The sequence below is a fragment of the Neodiprion pinetum genome, chromosome 2 (assembly GCF_021155775.2).
Source record: "Neodiprion pinetum isolate iyNeoPine1 chromosome 2, iyNeoPine1.2, whole genome shotgun sequence".
Classification (NCBI taxonomy): Eukaryota; Metazoa; Arthropoda; class Insecta; order Hymenoptera; family Diprionidae; genus Neodiprion; species Neodiprion pinetum.
The window spans coordinates 8,985,874-9,009,847 of NC_060233.1; the positions used below are offsets into that span (position 1 = coordinate 8,985,874).

General features: G+C 43.3%; 1 protein-coding gene across 3 annotated transcripts in view; it reads left to right on the forward strand.

Moving 5' to 3' along the window:
• The first annotated feature begins 1,629 nt into the window (after positions 1–1,629).
• LOC124212962 (homeobox protein araucan) overlaps positions 1,630–23,974 on the forward strand; it is a 69,233-nt gene continuing 46,888 nt past the window's right edge. For 2 of the 3 annotated variants that reach the window (XM_046613669.2, XM_046613668.2), the window contains exon 1: positions 1,630–1,971. In XM_046613669.2, the coding sequence (XP_046469625.1) occupies positions 1,858–1,971 (114 nt within the window). In that variant the 5' untranslated portion in view covers positions 1,630–1,857. The remainder of the gene's footprint in view (positions 1,972–23,974) is intronic. The other variant, XM_046613670.2, reaches the window with a different exon arrangement.

The following is a 23,974-nucleotide window of genomic DNA, read 5'->3' on the forward strand; positions in this document are numbered from 1 at the left end:
GGCGTACCTCGTTTTTCGTAACTCCAACAATATTCAAACAGTTTTTTTTTACGATACCTGTTTTACTCAATTTTTCTAGTCGCTGTAACAAACGAAGTTTTTCTCAGTGTGGACTTCTACAAGATATTTTCATCATATCTAACAGCGTATATTCCGATTTTTCTATTTCTCTCCATCCGCCGGCTTCAACCCTTTGCATTTAAAAATTCTCGAAGCAGAACAATCGCTTCTTCAAAAATTCGTCGATTTGTCCCTTCGACTTTCGTCTTTCCATATTTCCACCCCCGCCCCAATTTTCGAAAAACCCGTGACACAAACGCCGCCAGCTTACGATTAGCGAGTGAATCCGGGCCCCGCCACCGAGTCTACTTATAGGTTAGAGCGGGTAAAAGCAGGCGGAGCCGCCACCTCCCAGTGGGCCGCGTCGGATCGCGTTGTGTGAATCCGAAGGCCGTATACATCCTCAGGTTAACCCGGGTTCCGCGGGGGGCGGAAGTGTCCGCGCACTTTCGCCGGCGGCGTTGGCGGCGGCGTCGGCGTCGGGAGCGGAGAGATGCCCGGTTATTGGTACCCGCACGTGGCCCTGGAGGCAAGCGTCGCGACGCTCGGCCGTCGCAGTGACGCAGGCACGCCGACGCGGCCCGCACGCGCGTTCAAAACGACCCGGGCTAATCACGTCATTACCAAAAAGCCCGAGCCGCACTCGGTTCCCCGGATCCGGCAGACTTTACCCTCCGAAACACAAGCTGCACCGCAGCTTCGCGCGTCCGAAGAAACATCAACCGGAAGAAGAAGAAGAAGAAGAAGAAGAAGAAGAAGAAGAAGAAAAATCAAGATAAATAAAATTACCAACGCTCAATATATGTATATATATATAAAAGGATAAAATTTCAAAATTCAACGAATCGAAGAAATTGATTCTTCGTAACGGAAATACGGGAAAGAATTTTCGCGGTACGTCGTAATCGTATATAATCGAGCGGAATTCCGCGGCCTGCGGCAGGATTAAGGCCCCGCGAGGAGGGTCAGGCGAGTCGCGTCGGTCCCCCGAGTCCTCGGGGCCCGGTCGGTCCTCCCACCCCTCCCCCCCCCCCCCGCCTTCTCTCTCTACGCCACCCCCCTCCCCCCCTCGCCGACCGCCGCCCGCCACCCGCGCCGCATTTCCCCTCCCGGGGCGCCCCTAATGCCGCAACTCCATTGGGTCCAACCTAACCCGGCGACGCGACTTCATTCCTCGCCGGCTGACCACCACCCGTGGGTCACCTCTATAGCCGGTGGTTATCCGCGCTGCACCACCAGCAGCAGCAGCAGCAGCGAACCGGTGTCGCGGTGCGGTGTGTAAACTGCAGCGATTTCGGGATTTGAAAACGAAAGAAAAAAAAAAAAAACAAAAACCATTGTAACAAGAAAAAAACTGCGGTAATAATCATATTATACCTATAGACAATTTTACGCGGGCAAAAAAGTCTGCAACGACTGTATCGTATCATGCATATCAGTGATTGTAAAACTTGACGATTGCGGCGTTTTTTTTTTTCGTTTTTGTATTTTTTTTTTTTTTTTTTATTGTTTTTTTGTTGAATGTTTGTGAAGTGATAATTTTGAATCGAATCGCCGTTACGGTTTTGTGCACATCGCCTATTGTACGAAGATAATATTGTTCTGTCTTCATTGGACGGTTGTTACTCGGGGCATGTATGAAAGATACACACAGACGGCCAGTGATCGCGGTGACTTTTGTGCACGTATCGAAGGATATTGATATTGTTGATAAACAGATTGTGTCGACGTTCGTCGAGGCGCGTTTTCGAGGGAATTTTTCTTCCGATTTCTACTTTGGTACAACCACCGGGCAGCATGGACATGTCGGAGGACTGTTGGGAGCACGTGGGCCTCCTTCAAGATGTCGCGAACCCTGATCAGCCACCCCAGCCAACCGGAGCTTCGGAGTACCTTATGCACCAGCAGGAGGTAAGTTAATTCCACCTTGTTTGAAGATCGTCGATTTGCGAGAATTTCGAGTTTGTTGTTTTTTTTTTTTTTTCTAACAAACACCGGTCGAGGGTTGCGGAATGTCACGGATTTGACACGCGGTGCGGTTTTCTAGGCGAGGACGTTCAAGTGCTGTGAAATAATAACGCGGTCGATGTTGGTGGATAGTAATAAGCGTTACGAGTGAACGATGCGTGTTTTGGAAATTACGGTATTTTGCAATTTTACGAAGGTCTGGAATTCGGTGAATTGTAATAAAGCAAGAATCAAGGTTTGTATCCTGAAAAGTCAACGTTTTTAGAGTTATTGCAAAGTGGCAAATTAGAGTTCTTTTTTTTTTTCTTCACTATTTACGTGTACAATTTGATGAAACTGTTTTATCGATCAGATTTTTCAATGTAATCTTCATCTAATACGTAAAGACACACGATGTTAGAATGATTTTTTGTTAAATCGGTTCTATTCGCTGACGTTATTGTATCGAGAAAATAATCTAGGTACGCGATTTGCTTTTGCTTTCGATTTGCTGATGCATTTTGTTCCAAAAATCTTGATTCGGTAACAAAAAAATTAGGTTTCGGAACGTAGTGAATTTTTTTACCGTCTATATAACAAACAAGAGCACAGCGTCTACGTCACTGTTCGAAGATAACAATGTTTCGTTACTCTTGGCCAGTGTTTAGTCATCGAAAAATGAAGTTTCGAAGACGAGCGCTAAATCTGAACAAACTTTTATCAACTAATCCAATAAAAGTTTCGACAGAGTAAAGTATGAAATAACATCGTTCTAACAAATAAAGTTGTATTCCGTCGCCGAGAGATAAAATACATATAAATTCATTCGAAACGCACTTAAATTATTTAAAAACGTTTTACATAGTCTTCAGACTGAAATCGTGGTTCGATTATGAGCGTATGAATCATGCGATTAAGTTTTCAAGTTGAAATTCTAACGTTCGATTTATCACGTTGTCATTTTGACTAATTTCAAGATTAAAGAGTTTCTAAGAACGAGGCGTTATCCTGACGGGCATGAAATAAAAAACAAACTGCATTGGCATGAGACGTAAAGTTCAGCTAAATATGAGACGTATGGAATATATCGAGTGTTTTCTAAAACCTGCGATGCAGCAACGAGGCTAAAAGGTTTTGGCGCGGGAAAGACGTTATCGTTGCGCAATTTACGCTGCAAAGCACGAAACGAGATATCGGAAAGTAATGAAACTAGTGCATTGCCACGTATCCGAAGCGTTATGCACGTATAACGCGTGTATGCGGAGAGAGAATTATGCGAACAAATGTAGACGGCTTTATATTTCCGCGATAATCGGAGCTCGTAATTTTCATTCAAACAAGAAGGGCAACCGTTCATTTTCACCTCGTGCTTGAGTGTATTTATTACAACCTTTGTACAACAGCGAAACGCGTACGATGATACAGTGAACGATGTTTGCAGGTACTCGTTGTTGGACTCGAGCTTTGCGGCCTACATTTTAACCGCAGCGCACGAGTTTTGCATTTTCGATTCCCCAACGCACAGAGAAAAATTTCATTTGTTACGTTAACTAGAAAAATTCCGTAAAACAGGTATCGTTAAAAAAAAAACTGTTTGAATATCGTTGGAATTACGAAAAACGAGGTACGCCTAATCATTTCGCGCTATTGTCGATCCCTTTTTGGCAATTACAACGCAAAATCAGTTTGTGAGGTTTACTCTACTTTTTTAGTTGAATAAGGCTTCAACGTCAATTTAATGTCGCACAAGCGTTAAATTTTTGCAACGGTTGCAAGAAAATATAGCAACAGTGATCGTAATGAGAAAGAATAGTAACGGATGCTAGACTTACCGGTAACAGCTAGAAAACTAATTTTCATTTTGTACCTGGAACTATATTTTTCGATTATGGTAAAAAATGAAAATAGTTAAGTAATGAGCCGTAACCGGAACTAAAAATTTCTCTCAGCGCGATTTGTAAAATTAAACGTCAAATTCAAATTCAGCGACTTCTGCAGCCTCGTAAAACCTTTTCCTTTAATAGGAATTAAGAACAATCGCAGTATTCAATGCGATTTGAAGTGAATATTAGAGTTTTTTATGAAATCAGGTGTGAAATATTCTCACTCCAAAATTTCAGTGAGCTCTTTCACAGACACGACATGTTCTAGGAATAACATAACCACGCACGGAAGCAAAATAGAAGCCTAAGTAATACGTAGGAGAATATTGAAAATTATAAAAAATACACTGAATTTCCAACCGAAAATTAAATCTGAATTACAACGAATAACGCGTGTTTAAATTTTATCCGAATAACACGATTTTCAGAACGTGATCAAATTATAACCGGGCAGAATTTTAATAATGATCTTGATACGCGCGGTGTAAATATTATCTAAATAACAGGCAGAGATAGATTCGAAAGATGGCGGCGCACCTGTCGGGCAAAACACCGTGGATCATATCACATCGGAGTGCGAAAAATCTAGATAGATTCCACGAGCCGATCCTTGGAATAAAATGAAGTAATACGACGAAGTTGGGAAGAAGTGTTGCAGCTGTGGCACGCGCGGTTGATTCCGAGTGTATATTCCGTTCGTTTGCCCAAGCCAAACAGCAATAAAAATAATTATACCTATCGAGCCCTCCCGCGCGGAAGGATTTAGATGTCATTACATGGATCAGAGTCGAGGAGGAAATAGAAATAGCCGCTGACGAGAGAGTAAACACAGTAATTTCGTTTCAATTTCGGGGATTTTTGTTGCGCCCCTCATATCGCCGCGGAAGAAACATAATGAGGAATAAAAATTGAGATCAGAAAGGGTCCGACGGACCCCGAGGTTCGAGGTAGGGAAAAGCTCGTTGTGTAGAGAGACGATAAGACGTGGAAATACGATAGGAAAAAAAGTTACCGCGCAACCTGTAATTTCGCCCGAAATTATAGGCATTTAGGCGGCGTATACACGTTTAAATGAGCGGATAGGAAAGCTGTATGAACGAATACGATACATCGATACGGGATCGAAAAGAATCGGAGGCATTAGGGCTGGGCGCGTGGTCAAAGACGCGGAGCATCCGCACCTGCCTTTAAGTACTTGAGTTCAGATTCGCCCGCGATAAGGTAGCGTTCGGACGATATATGACCACTCATGACGGCTGGACACCTTTTATATCGGACGTAACGCTGCGAAGAATTTCAATTTTTGTAGCAGTGAAACGTGTGTGTCGATATAATGAAACGGTTCAAGGGGCTGCGTGGGTTTCGAAGGTGGAGAAAAGTACATCGTCTCTAAATTTTTTTTTCAATTTAATACAAGAATTACTTTACTCAAACTATTAAGAATGGAAAATAAGAATATTTGAACAACGTTTTGAAAATTCAGATGTTCGGCCCTTGGAAAAAAGTATCTTTGCGGTGGCCGCGATAACTCGTGATAGATTCAAAGAATTCAGAATTAAAAGAAATCCAATATTTTCTGTTACTAAGTGAGTATAGCTTGTGATTGGACGAAGGATTTAAAAAAAAAAAATTGTAATTTGAAGTTTTGGTAGAGTTTTATGCAAGAAATGCGATATTCGGTAAAATCTACACCATATATTGCCTTGTAAATTAAGTAGTGATCTATGAAAAAAAAAATTCTTCGTTCAATCGCGAGTCAATTCTATCTAGAAGAAGTGTACAAAATTTCAATTCGATCGGTACATTAGTTTTTGAGAAATCGTAGCCACGGGCTTCAGAAATATAGTTTTGAGAAAAGAACGATAAACCTGCGACGCTCTCGGCCGGTCGAGCCTGATGAGAGGAATTTTCAGTCTCTCTCTCGTAGACTTTTACTCTAATTGACTTGAACACTTGGGAAAATATTTCTGACATGTTGTACTGTTGCATAAAAAAAAATTGTATAATAGATTTTTTGTTTCTCTTTTTCCACGGTTTTGAGTAAAATCTGCTTTTTTTTCTTCTCTCCGTGTAGTTATCGTTATTTCAGTTTATTCTTATTATTGCAGCATTAAATCTGTTTGTACAGTTTACCACATTTCTTTTGATCTTACAAGGCCTTAACGTCGATTCATTATTGAATCAACATCAGATCATTACGATAGTTACAAGGAAATGTAGAATCAGTAAAGTTCATCAAAAGAATCGTGACACGTAACGAATTTTCTGGTTAGAGCTACAAAGTTAATTTCCACTTCGGATCTATAATTATATTTTTCGGTTATGGTGATAAGTGAAAATAGTCGAAGACACCTGTACTTTCTACATTTAGAAACATCTATCGGTGCATAGGAGTGTGCATTCGAAACGCCTTGCTTCATCTACTGATAATAAAACTGCAAGCTTGTTTTCCTTTGCCGGAGATAAACGTTCTGTCGGAATTTGAAGCAGTACGGAGCATTGTTAGACTGCAATGCTTCTGAGTATGGAAGTGAACGTATTTTCTTTCAAAAATGGTTCATTTCGCTATTTTACAATCATCCGAAATATTCAGTACAAACGCTAAGCTCGTAGGTATTTTGAAAACTCAAGAGAAACTTTGCACGGTCATTATAAACTTGCAAATTAGCGATTGTTTCGATCAATCTTCCGTTTCGTTAACGTTACTGACTTCCGGGTAATCATTCAGAACCAACGTTTTCAAACGTAGCTGGTAGAAACGCGTTAATCGCTGTCTGTCAATACGATGTATCTCTCGTACTTTGTAAAACTTGAAAGCTTTACATTTTGTTTGAAAGTGAAATAGATAAGCGAGCTAATTATTGTTAAAGTAAAATTCTCAAATATATTCTCAGAAGCGTACCAAAATTCTCTGGATACAGCTCACGCACCCAAATTGTCCAGTGAATTACTTTCTAACCCAAGAATGATCAATTAAGCCATATTTAGAAGCATCGTACGCTGTATTTACGTTAATACTACTCTAATCGGCGTCAAATTTTGACACAAGGTTTATTTCCACGTAACAAAGACATTGAATATGTGATACACATGGTATTGAATTACAAGGACAAATTCTAACTTTGGATAACTGGCAGTGTGCCGTCCGTTTTACCGAAAGTTTAATTTTTTCTTTTCCATCCTCTGGCATTTGTTCTCTATTTTTCTCTCTTTATTTCCCGAGGTGATGCGGAAGTCGCAGTTTATTTCCAGCATTCCGCTTCCAGTTCCGCGCACATTGTTTTAATTAACCACGTATTGTTTCTAATCTCTGCCATATTATACTCGTAATATACGCGTATCATATATACATATATATATATATGTATTCACGAGGTGCCGTCAAGCGTTTGTTGATCCATATTTCATTCCTTCCCTTTTGGGACTCGTTATATTATTTCCTACGGTTACGGATCTCTCGAGCGGAAGAGAAACAAGCGACGCCGCGACGTCCCGAAAACCCGGGAGGAAGTGTAACGTGATCGTGTTCCATATTTTATCGCTATTATTAAACCGTGATCAGTGAGCAAAATATACGCAATTGATTAATTAGCACCTCTCGCCGCGATGTTAATTATTAACAAGCCATTCATCGTTTCCCGGTAAAACGCTATAGTAAGAGTATAAAAATCGTGATAAACATAAAATCCGACCGCGGTGGTTGTAAATTCTCTCGGGTATGAATTAACGGTTGTCCAAATAACAAATTTGTAAAACTTATGCTGATATTTGTACGATTTTAACCAAACGAATTAATTATCCAAAAATAAGACGTTATGTAGTATTTGTATAGTTTGTAACTCAAAGATTGCAGCTCGTCAAATTTTATTGGATAGCGAATTTAGTCTAGCTTCGGTATTTAAACGGGAAGGGAATATAATCTGTACGGTATTTATAATATATACGTATAAATATATGTATAATGAAACAAGTCCTCTGATGCTATTACGTCACGGTAATAAATTCCACGGAACACGAAAATTTCCGCTAAGCTTCCCTCCCTCCGTTCCTCTCGCCGAGTGAAACCCCGTGTGATATAGCAGTGTCTTCCAAACTGATGAATCAGTATAATTGATGGTGTACCGTCAAAAAGTGCCAGTCTACGAACAGCGATAAATTTCAGAGTCATTCTCGGATTTTTCTTTTTCTTCTTCATCTTCTTCTTCTTCTTCTTCTTCCGTAGCTCGAGAATTGTATCCATATACAGCTGTTGTAGGTATAAATCGCTGTTTTCAGGCAAGCAGGGCGAGATGTGAAATTCAGGTGATGTCACAAAATAAAGAGATAAAAAATAAAAAAAAAATTAATAATTGAAAATTCGATGAATATCGTAATTCTAACAATAAGCGAAATCTCATGGTATGGGAGAAGTTTGATTTGAAAGCTTTTTCAAATTTCCCAAACTTGACCTGCAAAATAGATATAGTGTTTCATAAAATTATCCTATATTTTCTTGAAGGTTTATGTTTTTGAATAATTTTTTTTAGAATTTTTAACCGTCAGTACTTGATTTCTTAGATTTGCAAAGATTTCGCGGATCTAAACGAGTATCGAGCGGACAATTTTGAAAGCTTGCCAGTTTCTTATCGGTGAATGAGAAATGTTTCTGAAATTTACTTCGAATAAAATTATAACATTTTTTAAGAATCAATCTTACGCTGGACCGAGAAAAATGAATCGAATGAAGAAACAAATAGTCGAGAATTAATAATGATAAATAATGATTTTTTTTTACTTTAACGCAAACTTTCCTAAAATATATTTAAAATCTACGTATCGTCACTGAATTTCCAGTAAGTTCGTATCCAACGAAAAAAATTCACTTTTCTCTGTGTATACGTGAGTTGTCCGATCTAGGCTGTTAAATTCATCGAGCAACGAACGGTCAAGCGATAAGAGATGCGTAAGAAGCGGTGCCGAATGGACGCGTAGGAGTTATAAGTTGAAATAAATAGTTGTAGGCGTAGTGCACGAGAGGCTGGTAGTTAGTTAGGCTCACGTATGGTTTTCCCACGGCGACATGCACTCCTTCACCTGGTAGTAACAGCCTTGTGATGTGGCCCCGTGGCGCACATGGGGAAACGAAAAAAAAAGAAAAAAAAACCGATAGGAAAGGAAAGAAGAAGAAGAAGAACAAGAGGAGGAGGAAAAGTAGTGAGAAGGAGAAACTGTCTGTGGGAACCGAACTGCAATTCATAGACAAACAAATAGACAAAGTGTAATTCAGCCACGGTGAAGTTTGGTAGAGTCTATGTAAAAGCTCACGAGTCGCGATGATCGGCTCGCGTTTACTCGCCAGCAGCTGATATCTCTATTCATATATTCCTTGGGCGTTCCGGCTCTCCATCTTCATTCGGACTTATCGGTATACCTGCATTATAACGCGTGTGGCTAGGTGCCGCGTATGCGGACAAGTCCGGTCGACTTATTGGTCAGAAGCTCGCGACATTCCTCCACGTCCTCGTCGAGCCTCGTCCGGGTCACGAATCCCGATAATCGGCCCTCGGAAATCCCCGAATTTTAACATTTTTCTCATCTTTTGTCATCCCCTTTTCTTCGTTCCATTTACCTTGCTAATAGATCAGCGAAACATTTTCGCAACCCGGATCCGATTTCGAAGTATCTCGGCAAAAATACGAATAATGTTCAATTTTTCAGTCCACGCTTAACATTAATTGTTTGAATATTTCTCGTCGAGGTTCGTTTACAAATTACTTAGTTTAAAACGTTGTATATGCAGTTGGGGCGTTTCATTCGTTAACTATGTTAACAAACGTAAACCTTTGCAACAAAGTCTAGTGTACGAATATAAATGAACATAGAAAATGAATCCACTCGCTAATCTGTGTTAAGAGCTCTCTGCGAATAGGCTACAGTTGATATATACACGTGCATCAAAATTTATTCAAGTCAATATAAATCTGTGTTATATACATTTTGGTTGCTCAGAACGGCTGAACGTAAGATTTATTCTAAAAATACAATTTACTTAAAGCAGAAACGTAAAAATCTTACGGCACATTTTGAAATAACGTTGACGTATTTTCGTTTTATACTCTCTCACGCTTTTCGCTGGGTGAATAAACGGCTAATATTGAGTCATATAAACGGGGAAAACGCCCCCTGACATCGAGAAGGTACCCCGAAGTACATATATCACAAGGGCGCTGCAGAGCGCGGCTGCAAAAGGTGTCGGAGCTTTTGGATGAGAAAGGGAAGCCGGAGTGACGCTAGAGCAATTAAACGAAGTTTTAGAAGAAATTTATTGACCGCGATAATGAAAGAGCGGACGCACCTGTATGTTGGTTCGGTGTCCACCTCGGGCCCGCAGATAAAACCGTTTCCACTTCCGGGCGACGCGACGGGTTGCGCCAAGCAGCTAGGAGGAACCAGCGCGACTGCATGGTTTGATGGTTTAATAGGAGAGTGAGAAACAGAGGCGAGCAAAGGAGGAGGACAAAAATTAAAAACAAAATGAGAAAAGAGAAAACAGTGAAAGTCTACTGTTATTAGGGGTGTGCAAAAGTTCCCGGCGTTGCACGTGGATAACGATACCTGACGTTGGTTCTGTTCAAGACTTTGCTTTTCTATCTCAAGCATTTCTGTACTGTATACTCGATTGGGAGTCATCTCGATCCAGCAGTCCTTGCAAATCATCGGATTTCAGCTCACGGGGTCTTCCAGAACGTGTTTTATCAGACAGATCGAAATTAGCATGGAAATTTTGAGAATCACTCTCTACACGTACTTTCACTCATGCCAGTCCATTTCCATTTTTTGCACAAACTTTCAGGATAAGAACATCCTATTTTCTTTCTAGATTATGGTCAGTTTCGTACCACGTACGATACAGAAATGCTTGAGATAGGAAAGCAAAGTCTCGAACACAACCAACGTTACGTATCGTCGTCCACGTGCGACGCCGGGAACTTTGGCACATCCCTGATATTATCGGGATCGTATCGCGATACTGCGTTGTTGTCACATATACTGCCCACCCTTCGTTCAGGTCGCCTTGTAATTCAGCCTCGATTCTGATCCAACAATACCAGCTGTGATCCAGCTTTTAATTCCTCGGTTGCCCCGTGGAACTATATGGTCTTAATTAAAAAGCAACCACCTCTTCCCCCCTTACAAGGTACGGTTAGGTAGTATCCATGGTGTATCTCTGTATCGGTTCACGATGACCGGCAACTTTGCGAACTGATCGTTACCGGAACAAACGATTTTCTGGTCACCCATTTTGTCATGTAAAATTAATACAAATACATAATAATTTACGTCGCTGCACCGTATTTGTAAATTTGTAACCTCATTTCGTAAATTGACAAATCTTTTGCACAGTAAATGTGTAGTATGTTCACGGTAATTTTTAAAAGTGTGCATCTTCACAGCTGTACAGTTGACATTTTGCTAACCGAAGTACTTTAAACTTGTTCTGAATATGCAAAACAGCGATTTTTCCGATTAGTGTTTTGCTGATACTTGAAGTGACTAAATAATTGAACCTCGCAGAAACCACGCAGTGTAAGGAATTCTTCTGCTGAATCAGGCTTCCGAAGTTTGCGGCTTGAAACGAACAACGCGAACTTTGTCTCCGCTCGAGGATCGCAAAAGCCTCTGGTTAATCCGCGAGATAGGGGATCAGTTCATTTATACCTGGCAGAGTAGCACTAAGTACAAGGCACACCTTGGGTCTTATCCTCTGAGGCGTTAAATCAGATCGCGCTCACCTTCCGTCTCCGCAATGTATAAAAGTCGAGGGTCGTCTAAGATCTGGTCTGTGATCGAGTAATCGGAGGCATATTGTATAATATATTATATGAAACGGACGTAGAGACAATAGATAAAACCCGACGTATAACGCTCTCTAATAAGCGGCTGTCTTGTCGCCGTTTACGGTAACACCACGTGAACCCGACGTCGCACGCGATCTTTGCATACGTATGAATATTAAGAGGAACCCAGTCAGCCGGCCGAGCTCTTGTATACTGCCCGCTTATTATTCCATACACAACGTTGAAAATTCTCTCGTATATTTTCAACTCCGCGCAACGATCGTTTCGTGCGAAAGTCGTAATCGAAAGACTAAAAATTTACACGAAGAAAATCTCACACTGTGTATAAATCCCCGTAACACGAAGTGAAAGTTGACGAAGTTGTCTAAGAGGATTACAAATTTCGGATGAAATGGAGTTGCCAATTTTGTTGAACAATTTCAAGTCAAATGATCGGTCAAAACCAGTGATAAGATGAATATACTCAGGTATTGTTTGTTGCCTAGGAAGTGAAAAAATGATTTAAAACGTGGGATTCTTTATATGAGAGTTTTTTTCCGTACCATTTTCGAGAGGTTGGACCCCTTTTTCTTCTTCTTCACAGAAAAAGAGAGACTTGTTAGAATTAATTTGCCTGACGTGTTTTCATTACATTTCGACTGCACGTGCAGGACACAGGACACGATTCAGGCACCCTAGAAGCTCTCCTCACGCCTCCTTCGAGTACTTTGATAGCGTCACTGGGCCGCTGTGTAAGTTCGCACGGTCATTTCCGCAGGGGTTTAAGGGAGTGACATTTATAAGGCCGCACTTGTCAAGCGCCTTCCACCATCCCCCTGCAGGCCGCCATGCACTTGTCGCACGTGGGAGTCTCCTTCCTTCCGAAATGTACGCGGTACATGGGGGTACACATTGATCTGCGAAGTGGTAGTGCGGTGTAAGGCACACGTGACACGTGTCCGGATCCCGCATGGCCCGCAGGACACGTGGGCCATTAGGTGTAGGTATACTCGTACACGTAGGTTTATAATACGACAAAGTCTTGGGGACGCGCGTCGATCGTTGATCACTTCTCTGCAACAACAACAACAACAGCGGCAATGTCAGAGCCCTGCATCCCTGATGCACGCGCCTTTCGTATGGTTACATTAAAAGTCCGCGGGACACGTGGACTTGGACAACATCCCCGTATCCAGTGTAGTCATAAGTCAAACGTGTGCACGTTGCTCGATGGAGCTGTGTCTTCGTATCGAGGTTTCGAACCCCTGATCACTGAGCCTCCCGTTATGCTTCGGGACTTCGTTCCCCCCGTCCATCATCCGTGATTCTCTCCCTCGCTTGGGATTGAAGGATTTTCTTGCTCGGAGGAATATCCAGTAGCGAGAATCCCGAAGGATCCATTAAGGCGAATGGGTACATGGTCGTGTCTACTTCGATGCAATCATTATCGCCTTCTCGTGGTCTTTTCTGGTCTTCTGCCCGCCTCGACAGGCCATTTATGATCATGGTGCGTACATTTATTCTGGAAATGATAGATCTGTCGAAGAGATCTTTCAAGAGATACCTTCTCAAGCTTCCGGATGAGAATGGTATCCGTGTACGTGTAAGGAAAGTTACAAGCACTATAATAGGCATTGTCCAAGTTTCCGAAAGAGATTGCCAAACATGCATACGCAGAGTTATCCGTCTCCTAAACGTCTTTACGTGTAGAACGAAATGCCTTCTACATCCATAGTTACACATCCTGGTGAGAATCGTGAGTAGATCGGTGTTACTGCGAGTGTCGAAACTCGCGCCGGATGGCTAGATACGTACTGCAGACACTCGGGGAAAACTTGTAACAAAAGCTTTCCGTGAAAGTTTCCTCGATTTTCGAGCGTCACGCGAGGGACTCGGGGTCGGATACGTCGGAGGACAAGACGAAAGGAGATGTTCTCCGAGGTTGAGGGAACGGGAGGGCGAAACGCAGCCTGGTAACAACCGGGGTCTCGCATAAACTTTGCGTATACAGTTCTCGTCTTCATTGTCGGCACGGAGCTGGGACAACGTTTGCTTCGCGGTGAAAACTTGGGTTGGGGTAAGTTTTGAGAGCATGGGAGCATCGTCGTCGTTCTCGGGAATAAGGAGAGCACCCCCTTCGTACACACCGCAAACTGTTGCTCAAGGCTCGTCACCGCCTCCGTTGCAGGGCTCCGGGATAATGAACCAGCGGAAGGTGGAGGCGGCTCAAAGATCCCGGGGATGAACCTGGCGCACCTAGTCAAGGGCTGCGGGATAACGCGCTCCCTGATAGACGGGTAGACCCAACGAGCGATACACACGGACGTCGGCACACTTGGGCAACTCGCCCTGCAGGGTTGGAAACGCCGCCCTCCTCGAGTGGAGTGGCGTCCGTTCTCCCGCCCCCGCCTCCGTCCTTCAATTAGAACACTGAGCCAACTTAGTGTTTATGCCGCTGGGCTAAACTCCGAAATGGGGTGCGACGCCCGCCGCACAACCCCCGGGGTTCCTGCGTGTGCACGGCCTCTTCTCGCAAATGGGGTTCCACCGCGAAGAATGGGGCATAGAACAGCGGCCCGAGTCACCCGGATCGCGGGCAAGTGCCTCTGCCGACCATCAACCCCGATCCCCTCGACACACTTTCAACTTTGCCATCGCATTATCGGGCGCCGACGATCCTCTGGGTTCTATCAGGTTTCGCTTCGTTTAAGAATGTACAGACGTGTAGGTCAAAATTGTTTCAGGCAAATGAAAATCATACAAATTGGTCTCGTTTTCATTTTGAACACATGTGTAAAATTTGAAAGCGATTGTTCGAACCGTGTCGGAGTTATCATACTTTTGGTTTTTCGTGACTTTACATTGATTCTTATGGGAAATCGTATGGATCGAAGTAAAATCACAAAAAATTAAAAGCAAAATAACTCCGGTTTGATTCAGACAATTACTTTCAAATTTTATACTGATATCTAAAATAAAAGTGAAAACAATTCGTATAATTTTAATTAAATTGACATGATTTCGACCCACACGACTGCACATCCTTAATACTCGAGCATTTTATGTTACCGGTTCCGATTTATTTAGGTTCTCCAGATTGATAGTGAAATCTTTGTCCTTAATTTCTTATTTGTGATTAATGTATTACTGGTTTTGAGGTTAATTTGTTCGTTCGGGAATCAATCGAGTGGAAAAGGACCATCGTTAGTAAGATCACTTACTGTGGAAAGATATTTCGAACCTTGACTTATGTTAGCGGTCTTTTTACATTCCAATCAGGAGTAAAGACCTTCAATTCTGCTTACATCACGATCCAATTGCAACAAAGTATACGGATTTGCATAAGTTTACAATCACGGTCTAACATCGAGTAAACACCGCTAAGGCAGTGACACAGTTTCTTTAAAATCCCCGAACAATTACCCGTCGAATCGAACTCCTAACCACAATTCAGGCTCCCAAAGTAAAACGAGTGAGATTCAAAGTCTGGATGGTTGCTAGTCGATGAGGGGGGTGAAAGAATACAGAGCTACCTGTTACCGCGAAAAGCACAATTGGTATAAAAAAAAAAAAAAGAAAAGAGAGATGGAAGATGCAGGGTATAAGACGTTTGAGGTGAAAGCCGGGGTCGCTGGGGTGAGAAAAAAGGGAAAAACGAAAGCGAGGCGAGAAGGAAAGGAGGAAAAGATTCGGGGTGCGAAAAGCCGATGTCGTCGGGGTTTTCCCCCCTCGGCTCCGCCGGGCACTTTCCCGCTTATTCAGCAATGATTCAATTCGGATGTGCTTTTCACGCTGTGCGGCAGTGGTAGCGGCTCTGCGGCGTGTGGCTACGGTGTGTATATATAGGTATACACGTATAGATATAATACCTACCCTCGATACCGAGTGCTCTGTATAGAGGCTCGAAGGGAGGGCGAGGGACGAACAGATTGCCTGGTATTCAACCACCCTCGCATTGCCCGACCCCGGATCCGCCATCCACTCCTCAGCGAACACGGAACGAAGGGAGAGGAGATGGAGCTGGGAGGCTGCGGAGCCAACTAGCCGACAAGTCGTTCTTTTAATTCCACAGCTCTCTTTATATAGGTATATACCTATACATAGGTATAGATGCGATCTCGTTCTTTCTCACAGTTACTTTTACCTACCCTCTCTTATATTCCACCGCCAACCTCCGTCGGTCGATTATTATCCTCGCTCGGAGAGATTTATCGACACTTCGTGCAAAACTTTCAATTATCTTTCGAGCTCTGATAGAATTTTATACACAACGTCCGCGCTCTTACGCAGAACTGATGATCGCTAACGAGTGACTTGCGACTGCGGAAGCGATACGGGAGCTTTCCAATAATACACGGTCACGTGAATTTCGAAATAGTTGTATCAAAGTGTGGTTTAATCAAATTTAGGTTTGAGTTCTCTCGGACCAGCTCTGCCAACAGGTAACTTTGTTTACTCCTGCAGGTTTACTCACGTAATCTTTATCCCGATTGAATAAATAAATAAGTAAATAAATAAACAAATAAAGGTGAGGAATTTTGTCGAAAATTTACAATTTTGGTAAATCCTAATGAACGAACGGTTTTGTATTTGCTGGTACGAATATCGTAGTTTATACGGTAGATTCTGTATTAGCGCCCGAAAAAAATGACGATTAGTTTTTTATTACAAAATTGTTTAATTTTTGTTACCTTCAATTCGTCAAATATAGCCGTAACCTTTTTGTTCTAAAATCACAGTTAGTTATTGGTGTTTTATGTCAATTTTCAAAGCTTCAGTCGATGAATATTTTGCAAAATGGTCTCCATGTTATATCATAAACACTTTTCTTTGAGTGAAAAAATTACTTCCTTAAACATGTTCTTTCTATAACTTGTAAAAAGCAAAAATTAAATAATTTATTCGATGCTGTCCGAGTTGAGATACAAGCAAAACACTGTTCATCGTGATCTACATCGTCGGATCACTTGAAGAAATTTTCGAATCTGCAGAACCAAAAAAAGAATGATAAAATAAGTTTCGACCGGTACCGTACAAAGAAGGCAAAAAACGTGTACTTTCATGCCGACGCACACATCAAGGTACCGTGTGCGCAGCGTGCGTGACGCAGACTGAAAAAGGTACAACATCGACTAATAAGAATTGAAAAAGCTGAGATATGACCCGTGATCGTTTGACCCGTGATAGGATGCGCGTGGGTATATATACCGTATCACTACCGGGGGATATTACATCGTTACGCGAAGCGCTACTTAAAATCCGAACGGAAGGGATCGATCGAAATACGTTACGAGCGGTTAAGGAATACAGCTGAGGTTGAAAAAAAGGTAGAAATCAAAGGCCCCGCGCATAATATGCGCGCAGATGCGGCGAGCGCGAGGTGGTGGGGGCGCTCAAAGAGCCCGGCGGGGCCCGGGCCCCGGAAGATTAGACCGCGCGGTCATAAGCGCGGGTACGTTACGCGAGGAGGACCGGGGCCCAACTTTGACGCCAAGGAAACATACCGACGAGGTATAATGGCGCTTTACACGTCCGACTCGTGCATCGCGCCCTTCTCCAGGGCCTGTAGGAAGGTGCAGGAAGGGTAGCCGCGCTTCTGATACCGTCGATGAGGACGCCCGCGGCGTTTCAGGATCGTCGGGCAGCTGCGCCTCTCGACGACGGCAGCAGCGGTGGCCGCACGCGAACACGGTGCAGAGGCTCTCTCACCTGCGGCAGATCATGTCTCATGTCCTCGGAAATTATTATTCCACAGCTCGCACCTCCGCGATACAGTGCCCTTCGCTCGATCCCTCGATCGAGTCGTCAGAGGCGCCTCAACTCGTGAGGAGAAATCGTACGGACGCAACGGCGACAACTTTGCACGTCGTATATTCCTGCGCCGTGCGTGGTCGATCGATGCGCATGCGCCGTCGATCATTGCGCAAGCGCGGTCCTTCGCCTCTCGGCGCGCGAATCTACCGAGACTCTCGATCCTCGCATTGGCCACCTATTCACGCGTTTCGCCAGCTCCTGCTACCGGCGCGTAACGGCGAAACTTTCAGCACTCTTCTCTCCCTCGTCGAATCGTACAATCCGAGTGTGTACGCCCGTGCACGCGTCTCTTTGTGTAGTTACGAACGAACCCGTGCAGGCTCGTCTGTCTTCTTATTATACGGGAGCTGTCCGTCTTAGGAGTTAATTAGTTCATGCCACTTTTCCTGCAGTGATACGTCTGTTCGTCGCAAGTAAACTCTTGCTTATTCTATTAATTAGCGGCGGTACGTGCTACCGTTTTTCTCCATCCCATTCCCCTCCTTTTGTCATCTTTCCCACTCCTCTTCCACCTTATATGTATACTCGCATAATCGCAAACCAGATCGTAATCAGGATCAGCGCAATTTGTCCTGCGTTAATTTGAAAAAGTGGTCGATTGTCGTTGATTTTTTGTCTCCGACGTTTCATTATCCAAATTTTCTCACGATAAATTTCAAACGATAAGTTTAGAATTAGCTACTTTTTTCTGCCTTTTTTTTTTACCTGAATCCTTTTGCCATGATTATCCGACTGCTTGTAGTTTCTTGCGATTCGACAACAACCGGATGCCGTCACTGCAGGGGCAAATGTTTACCTAAAACAGGATTGTTTACACTTCGTTTTATGTATGTACACCTTCCCGTGATAAAGCGGCACGAGCAAAATTGATTAGTAGATATGTTGGACGATTACATACGGCTGTTAATAATTCACTTAGCGTTAATAGACGGGCTAATATTTGCCCACCTTTATTTTGTTGGAATATCCTACTACGCAAGTTGTACAAGTGTATCTGCGTATCGAATTAGCGTACACGAACTTCACGGAGCTAGGCTTGTACAGTGGTTCAAAACGGCCGATACAGTATGAGCTGAAATTCCGGAAGAATCATAGTTCCGTCACAACCGTTAGGTCCAATTTGAAATTCCACCGTATTGCAATGAAATTGTAACGAACGAAAGCTCGCTGCACGTAAATAGATACAATTAAGCTCTGCGGGTTACGATTGGCGATGCTGGAATATAACTCGACATTGAAACGCGCGTGCGGTGGCTGTTGTAGGTATATTTGAAGCAAACATAATACTACCTCAGGCTTGTTAGCATAATAAATTATCATAAATATATGTTAACCAGTCGGTTGTATTTGTTAACAGAAGTAACGTGGGCGGGATAACATTTTCCCCCCCACCTTCAGGTATCTTCTGTCTGTATTATACGCGTCCTTATACATCCAATACCCATCCGCGCACCCACACGTACACACATGACTCGTCGACGACGATGACGATAATTCTGCACGCTCGCATTACCGAACACACAGCTGCGTATCGTCATCGCCGACGTCCGCAATTATTGGCACGTTTTTCTGCCTTCGAGCTTGTTCGATTCTGTAATTCAGCCTGCAATTCGTCGTCTCGCTTTTTTGTTACACGCACAATTCGTACCGGTATTTTTAAATTATCAGGTGCACCCGTATACCTGTAATAACCAACTTTGACAAGCGTGGTGATTCCGTGCGTGCGGCACGGAGACGGGACAGACGCGTTTGCAGGGATCGTTTCAAGTTTACCGGGACACACAGAGAAGCTCCTAATGGCTGTTTCGTGTAACTAAGTTCATTAGCGTATAGGACACACTAGAGCTGCAGGAATTCTGCTCCGGCGTTTATCAACCTCGCTTTCAGCTCCCTCGCCGCAGCTACTTCTCGACGGATAGTCGCTTCCCGAGTCGAAATTTAGAACTTCGTCTACGCCTGCCGGTCCTACGTTTGATAGGACGTTGTGGGACCTGCAGAGAACTAACTCCGAACCGAAAAGAGAACCTATTCTAGACCCAAACTTTCCCGATACTTTCGTTCCTTCCACGTTTAGGTTCAAAGTAGGACATCTTCGAAAGCTCTACAGGTCCTTTGCCATGGAATATGCATACAATTCCAGTCACTGAATACTAGGATCAATACTTGATTCAAGTGTTAATGTGACAATCATCTCTAAATTAATAGCGATGAATTATAGACCCAGTTATTGAAAATGAAAACAATACGGAAGATTCATGTGCATAAATTTAAGTCTAATTGCAAGTATGAATCTTATGGAGTACTTATTGTGCTCATATTACTCTATTTTGTCATGATACCTTAATTTAATCCGCTTACTGCTAATGACTTTTACAGCTTAATGCATCTAATTATTTGGAGTAAGTAGAGTAATATAATCACCAAACCAGACATTACTGCGGTACTTTTTGCGGACCTTACGACAGTAAAGGGGCTCTTATACGAAAGGAGAATCACGTAAAGTACTAGAATAGGTTATAATAAGGGGTTAAGGTCCACAAGGGGTCAAACTATTGAAAAGATAGCTCTCTCATGGTTCTGAATAGGGCGTGAGGACCCAAAAGTATTAAACGAGGCTCTGCTTAGTACCTGCAGGCTTATGGTAGGGTCTAAATTCCGACTCTGGTCCGCCTTCGAAGACTCTCGTTCATATTGACGAAAATATTCGAGATGCGGATTTTCAACCAATGAGATCATTCTTTTTATTCAAGAATCGCTTCATCAATGCGATAGATAAATTTCGTTGCATTGTATTTGTTACACTAATAAACAGGTTTCAAACGTCAGTTTTTACATTCTTTAATATATATATTAAATTTCCTTTGTAATTTCCTTGTAAGGAAAAAGGAATCGTGAATATATATGAGAATATTCTCTAAATGGACAAGGTATCGTGAAACTAAAAGATCCTGCAAGACATTTGTAATCACTGACGTCTTGTTCATTTCAACGAATACTCCAACTCTTGAATTGGGAGAAACACTGCAATGTTAAAAAATGATCTAAAAGTGTATGGAATATGAGAAAAAAGAAACTGTTACTCGCAGTTGAATTTGACTGATTCTGCATACGATCACTTTTCCTTCTCTCTCCAATATCCTTCAGTGTCGATTTTAAAAAATCAATCGACATGTACGCGCGCTTTCAGCGCAGCATTTTAAAATGTCGGAGAGGAGGTTAATACACCATCCGCAGCCGACGGATAGTAAAAAGCGAAGTATGGTGTACAGTACAGTACAAGCATACCGCGGTATTATGCGCGATGGGATGAAATTGAACAAAAAGACGATGAAAAGAGAGTAAAAACTTTTAAAAAGAAAAACGACAAGATTACGATCGTAATAATAACAATGCGATGAAAAAGTAATAATGATTAAAAACAAGCAAGTGCTTCCCACGCGTGTTATACGCGATGGATGCGTGACGCCAACGGCGGCTCACAGAGGCGAATTTCCTCCGCCATCCATCCATCCGTTCGTCCGCAGACCATGCAAAGCCCACCCCGACTCGATCTGGGATCTTTGCTGCACCTACCCTGCACTCTCTCCGTACACACGGATCCGTAGGTACGCAGACCCTTGCGCCCAGCAATTTAGCCGGATCTGCATATTTTAGCACGAACACTTCCGCCGATCATTATCATTCCGCGAGTCGCTCGATTCGTTCGAGCAGCCCATGAACCGCGGCACGATCACGAGCATGATGTGCACCTCGTCTATTCGTCGAGCGGTTGGTTTTTAACCCGCGAATCATGCTCGCGATGCGCGACATTTTCGCGCAGTTACTCGCAGGCACGTCTGCACTTTCACGGGTTGTGTATTACAATGTCGTTCCTACAATTTTCATGAAAATGAGGATGTATCATACGATCTGTCGTTTATCTGAACCGTACGTCTTGAGGGAGCGATCGGTTCTTATCGCGAATCTAAACCATCGCCAAAAATTGAAGATAATGATAACCTTCGCTCGAGTCTGTGCGTCGTTCGCACCGTTTGTATGCACAGAGACTGAAAATAATGCGTAAATTTTGCCGCATTAGCAAGCTGGTTCAACCCGTTAACTTTATATTCTCATCGACAAATCGGTCAATTATTTATACATATTCAGCCCCACGTTGAACGGGCAGGCAGGTATAATGAAACGATTGCGAAACACGAAACGGAGGGTAGACCGGTGCCCTCGTATAATCTAGATTTTCAACGTCACGTCACATATTTTATAGATCCATCCGAGAGACCCCGCAGACACGTATGCTCGTACGTGTAGCTTGGTTTGAATTATTCATCCGTGACCCACCGAGTGCGCATTGAAATTTAGCACTGCACGGAATCGCGTCATTATTTTTGGATCTTTCATTAACTTTGCCTTTAAATAATCATTCGCACAACACATCGAACAAGTCCAATGTCAACTGGTGATGAAAGCTTGTGCGCATGCCAGATGACTGTTCTTACGGTACCATTGAACTTGGGATTTGGAAACTTGTTTCGTCCGTTCGTACGAACCTTGACCTCCACGATTCATCCCTTACGAATATCGCTGGTTGAAAATACCGAGACATGCATCGCGAATCGAGGATGTGTACGATTGCGTGTGTAAATTGAGACGCGGTTTGACCGGGTGGAATTGAACCGGTGTTTGCGAGTAGCTCGCGAGGTACGTAATATGCGGGACGACCATTAATTTAATTTGAGCGCAAACACGGCGAGTAAATAAAGTACACGGAGATAAGTTCGGTGAGCATATACCTGAATAGTAAGGTAATAAGGTCCTCGGCTTCAGCGATACCAGCAGCACCACCTAGGCACGGGGTACGGTTTCATTCTGAGAAACAGCATCGTTGCACGAGAGTGTTGCGCAGGGTACCAGGTCTCGGACCTAACATACGTCCGGGCGTCCCGACGGCGTCCCGACGTCCCGGCGTCCGGACAGGCACGTTGCATTATGGATGCGTTTGCAATAATTATTCGTTTCCTATAGGAGCACGTAACAGCCGACATCGAGGCCTGCGGTTCGTGCGAGGCCTCGTGTTTTGCACCTGATTAAAGATAAGGCCTCGTACCCGTATTCACCTTCGTACCTCTGTCATAACCACGTTACACACGCCCATCGACACACCCTTCGTCCCACTCTTCTAACCCGTATCGCGCATTACATACCCCGATACTGATCGTCTATGGTAGGAACCACCTATGCCAACCTCCTAAGTGTCAATACTCACGGGGGTTGCGCCTCTAACGACGATACCGGCCATGGACTAGCTTATATTCCCATCGTTTTATACACCGGGATTATTATACCTTGTGCACCCGTGATTGTGCGCTTAGCGAACGAATGAAATCCGCGCAAAGTACCGAGCGGTGTAAACAACGAAATTTTGTAGAAATTTCGAAACTCAAATGTCGATATTCACAGTCCGCGCACGTTTTCCATACAGTGTTTTGGATGACGCACAAAGTTTCGATTGGGTGGGCCCATGCAGATCACGTTCCCTGCTTCGACACTATTTGCTGATAAATTTCTTCGACGTGGTCCATTATAAGACCCGGTGATGACCACGTGAAAACAATTCGATTCTTCGCTTCTTTTGGGTTGCCAAGTGTTCTTTCACCCATTGGTAACAGTTCTGGGTAAACTTGGATCCGGTGACACTCGAGGCGGTAATTTGATTGGAGAGAAATAACCATAAGCTTGCGGTAAGTAGAAACAGCAAGTGTTCGTTTCTTCCGAACTACGGTTGCAAAACATGGTCTGTGTACTGGGAAACGGCAAATAGTCACCTTGACCTTGAAGACTGGGAATCTTTTGGAAACAAAAAATTGCGTTTCTTCGTCCTTGTTCCATGAAGTCCTGAATTTCTTACCAGACCTTAAAACTGACAGGGATTTCTTTTGTGGAGAAATTGACTGTCCAACAGTTTTTTCCACCTATTAGTAACGGTTGCAGAAAAACTAAGAACAGGAAAAGCTCATGGCAATAATTGGACAAAAAAGAAATAACCAGAATGAGCTCGCTTCTCCTGGGCGATGATTGCAAAGGGTGGTGACCGTATTGTAAAATGGTACTTACATACCTTGACCCAGAAGACCGAGAATCTTTCAGGTATCCCATATTCCGTTCGTTCGTCCTCGTTCCATAAAGTCACGGTGTTTTCCAATCGAAGACAGAGCGAAGGTTGATCAACCCTAGAGCAAAAGGGTGATGCAAAGTGACGCAATGACCTCCCGCCGCGTTCCTCTCGTCTCCAAAACTGGCACACGCTACAGGGTTAAGGGGTTCCAGTGGTTATCACGCAAACTACAGCCTCCGGGGGTTCCCGAGGGTTCAGAGGTTCGCTCCAGGGGCGCCACTGGCTTTCCGAACCGCAGGGTTTCGCCGCCTGCTGCCAAGCATTTCCATTTTACCCCTGCGGGA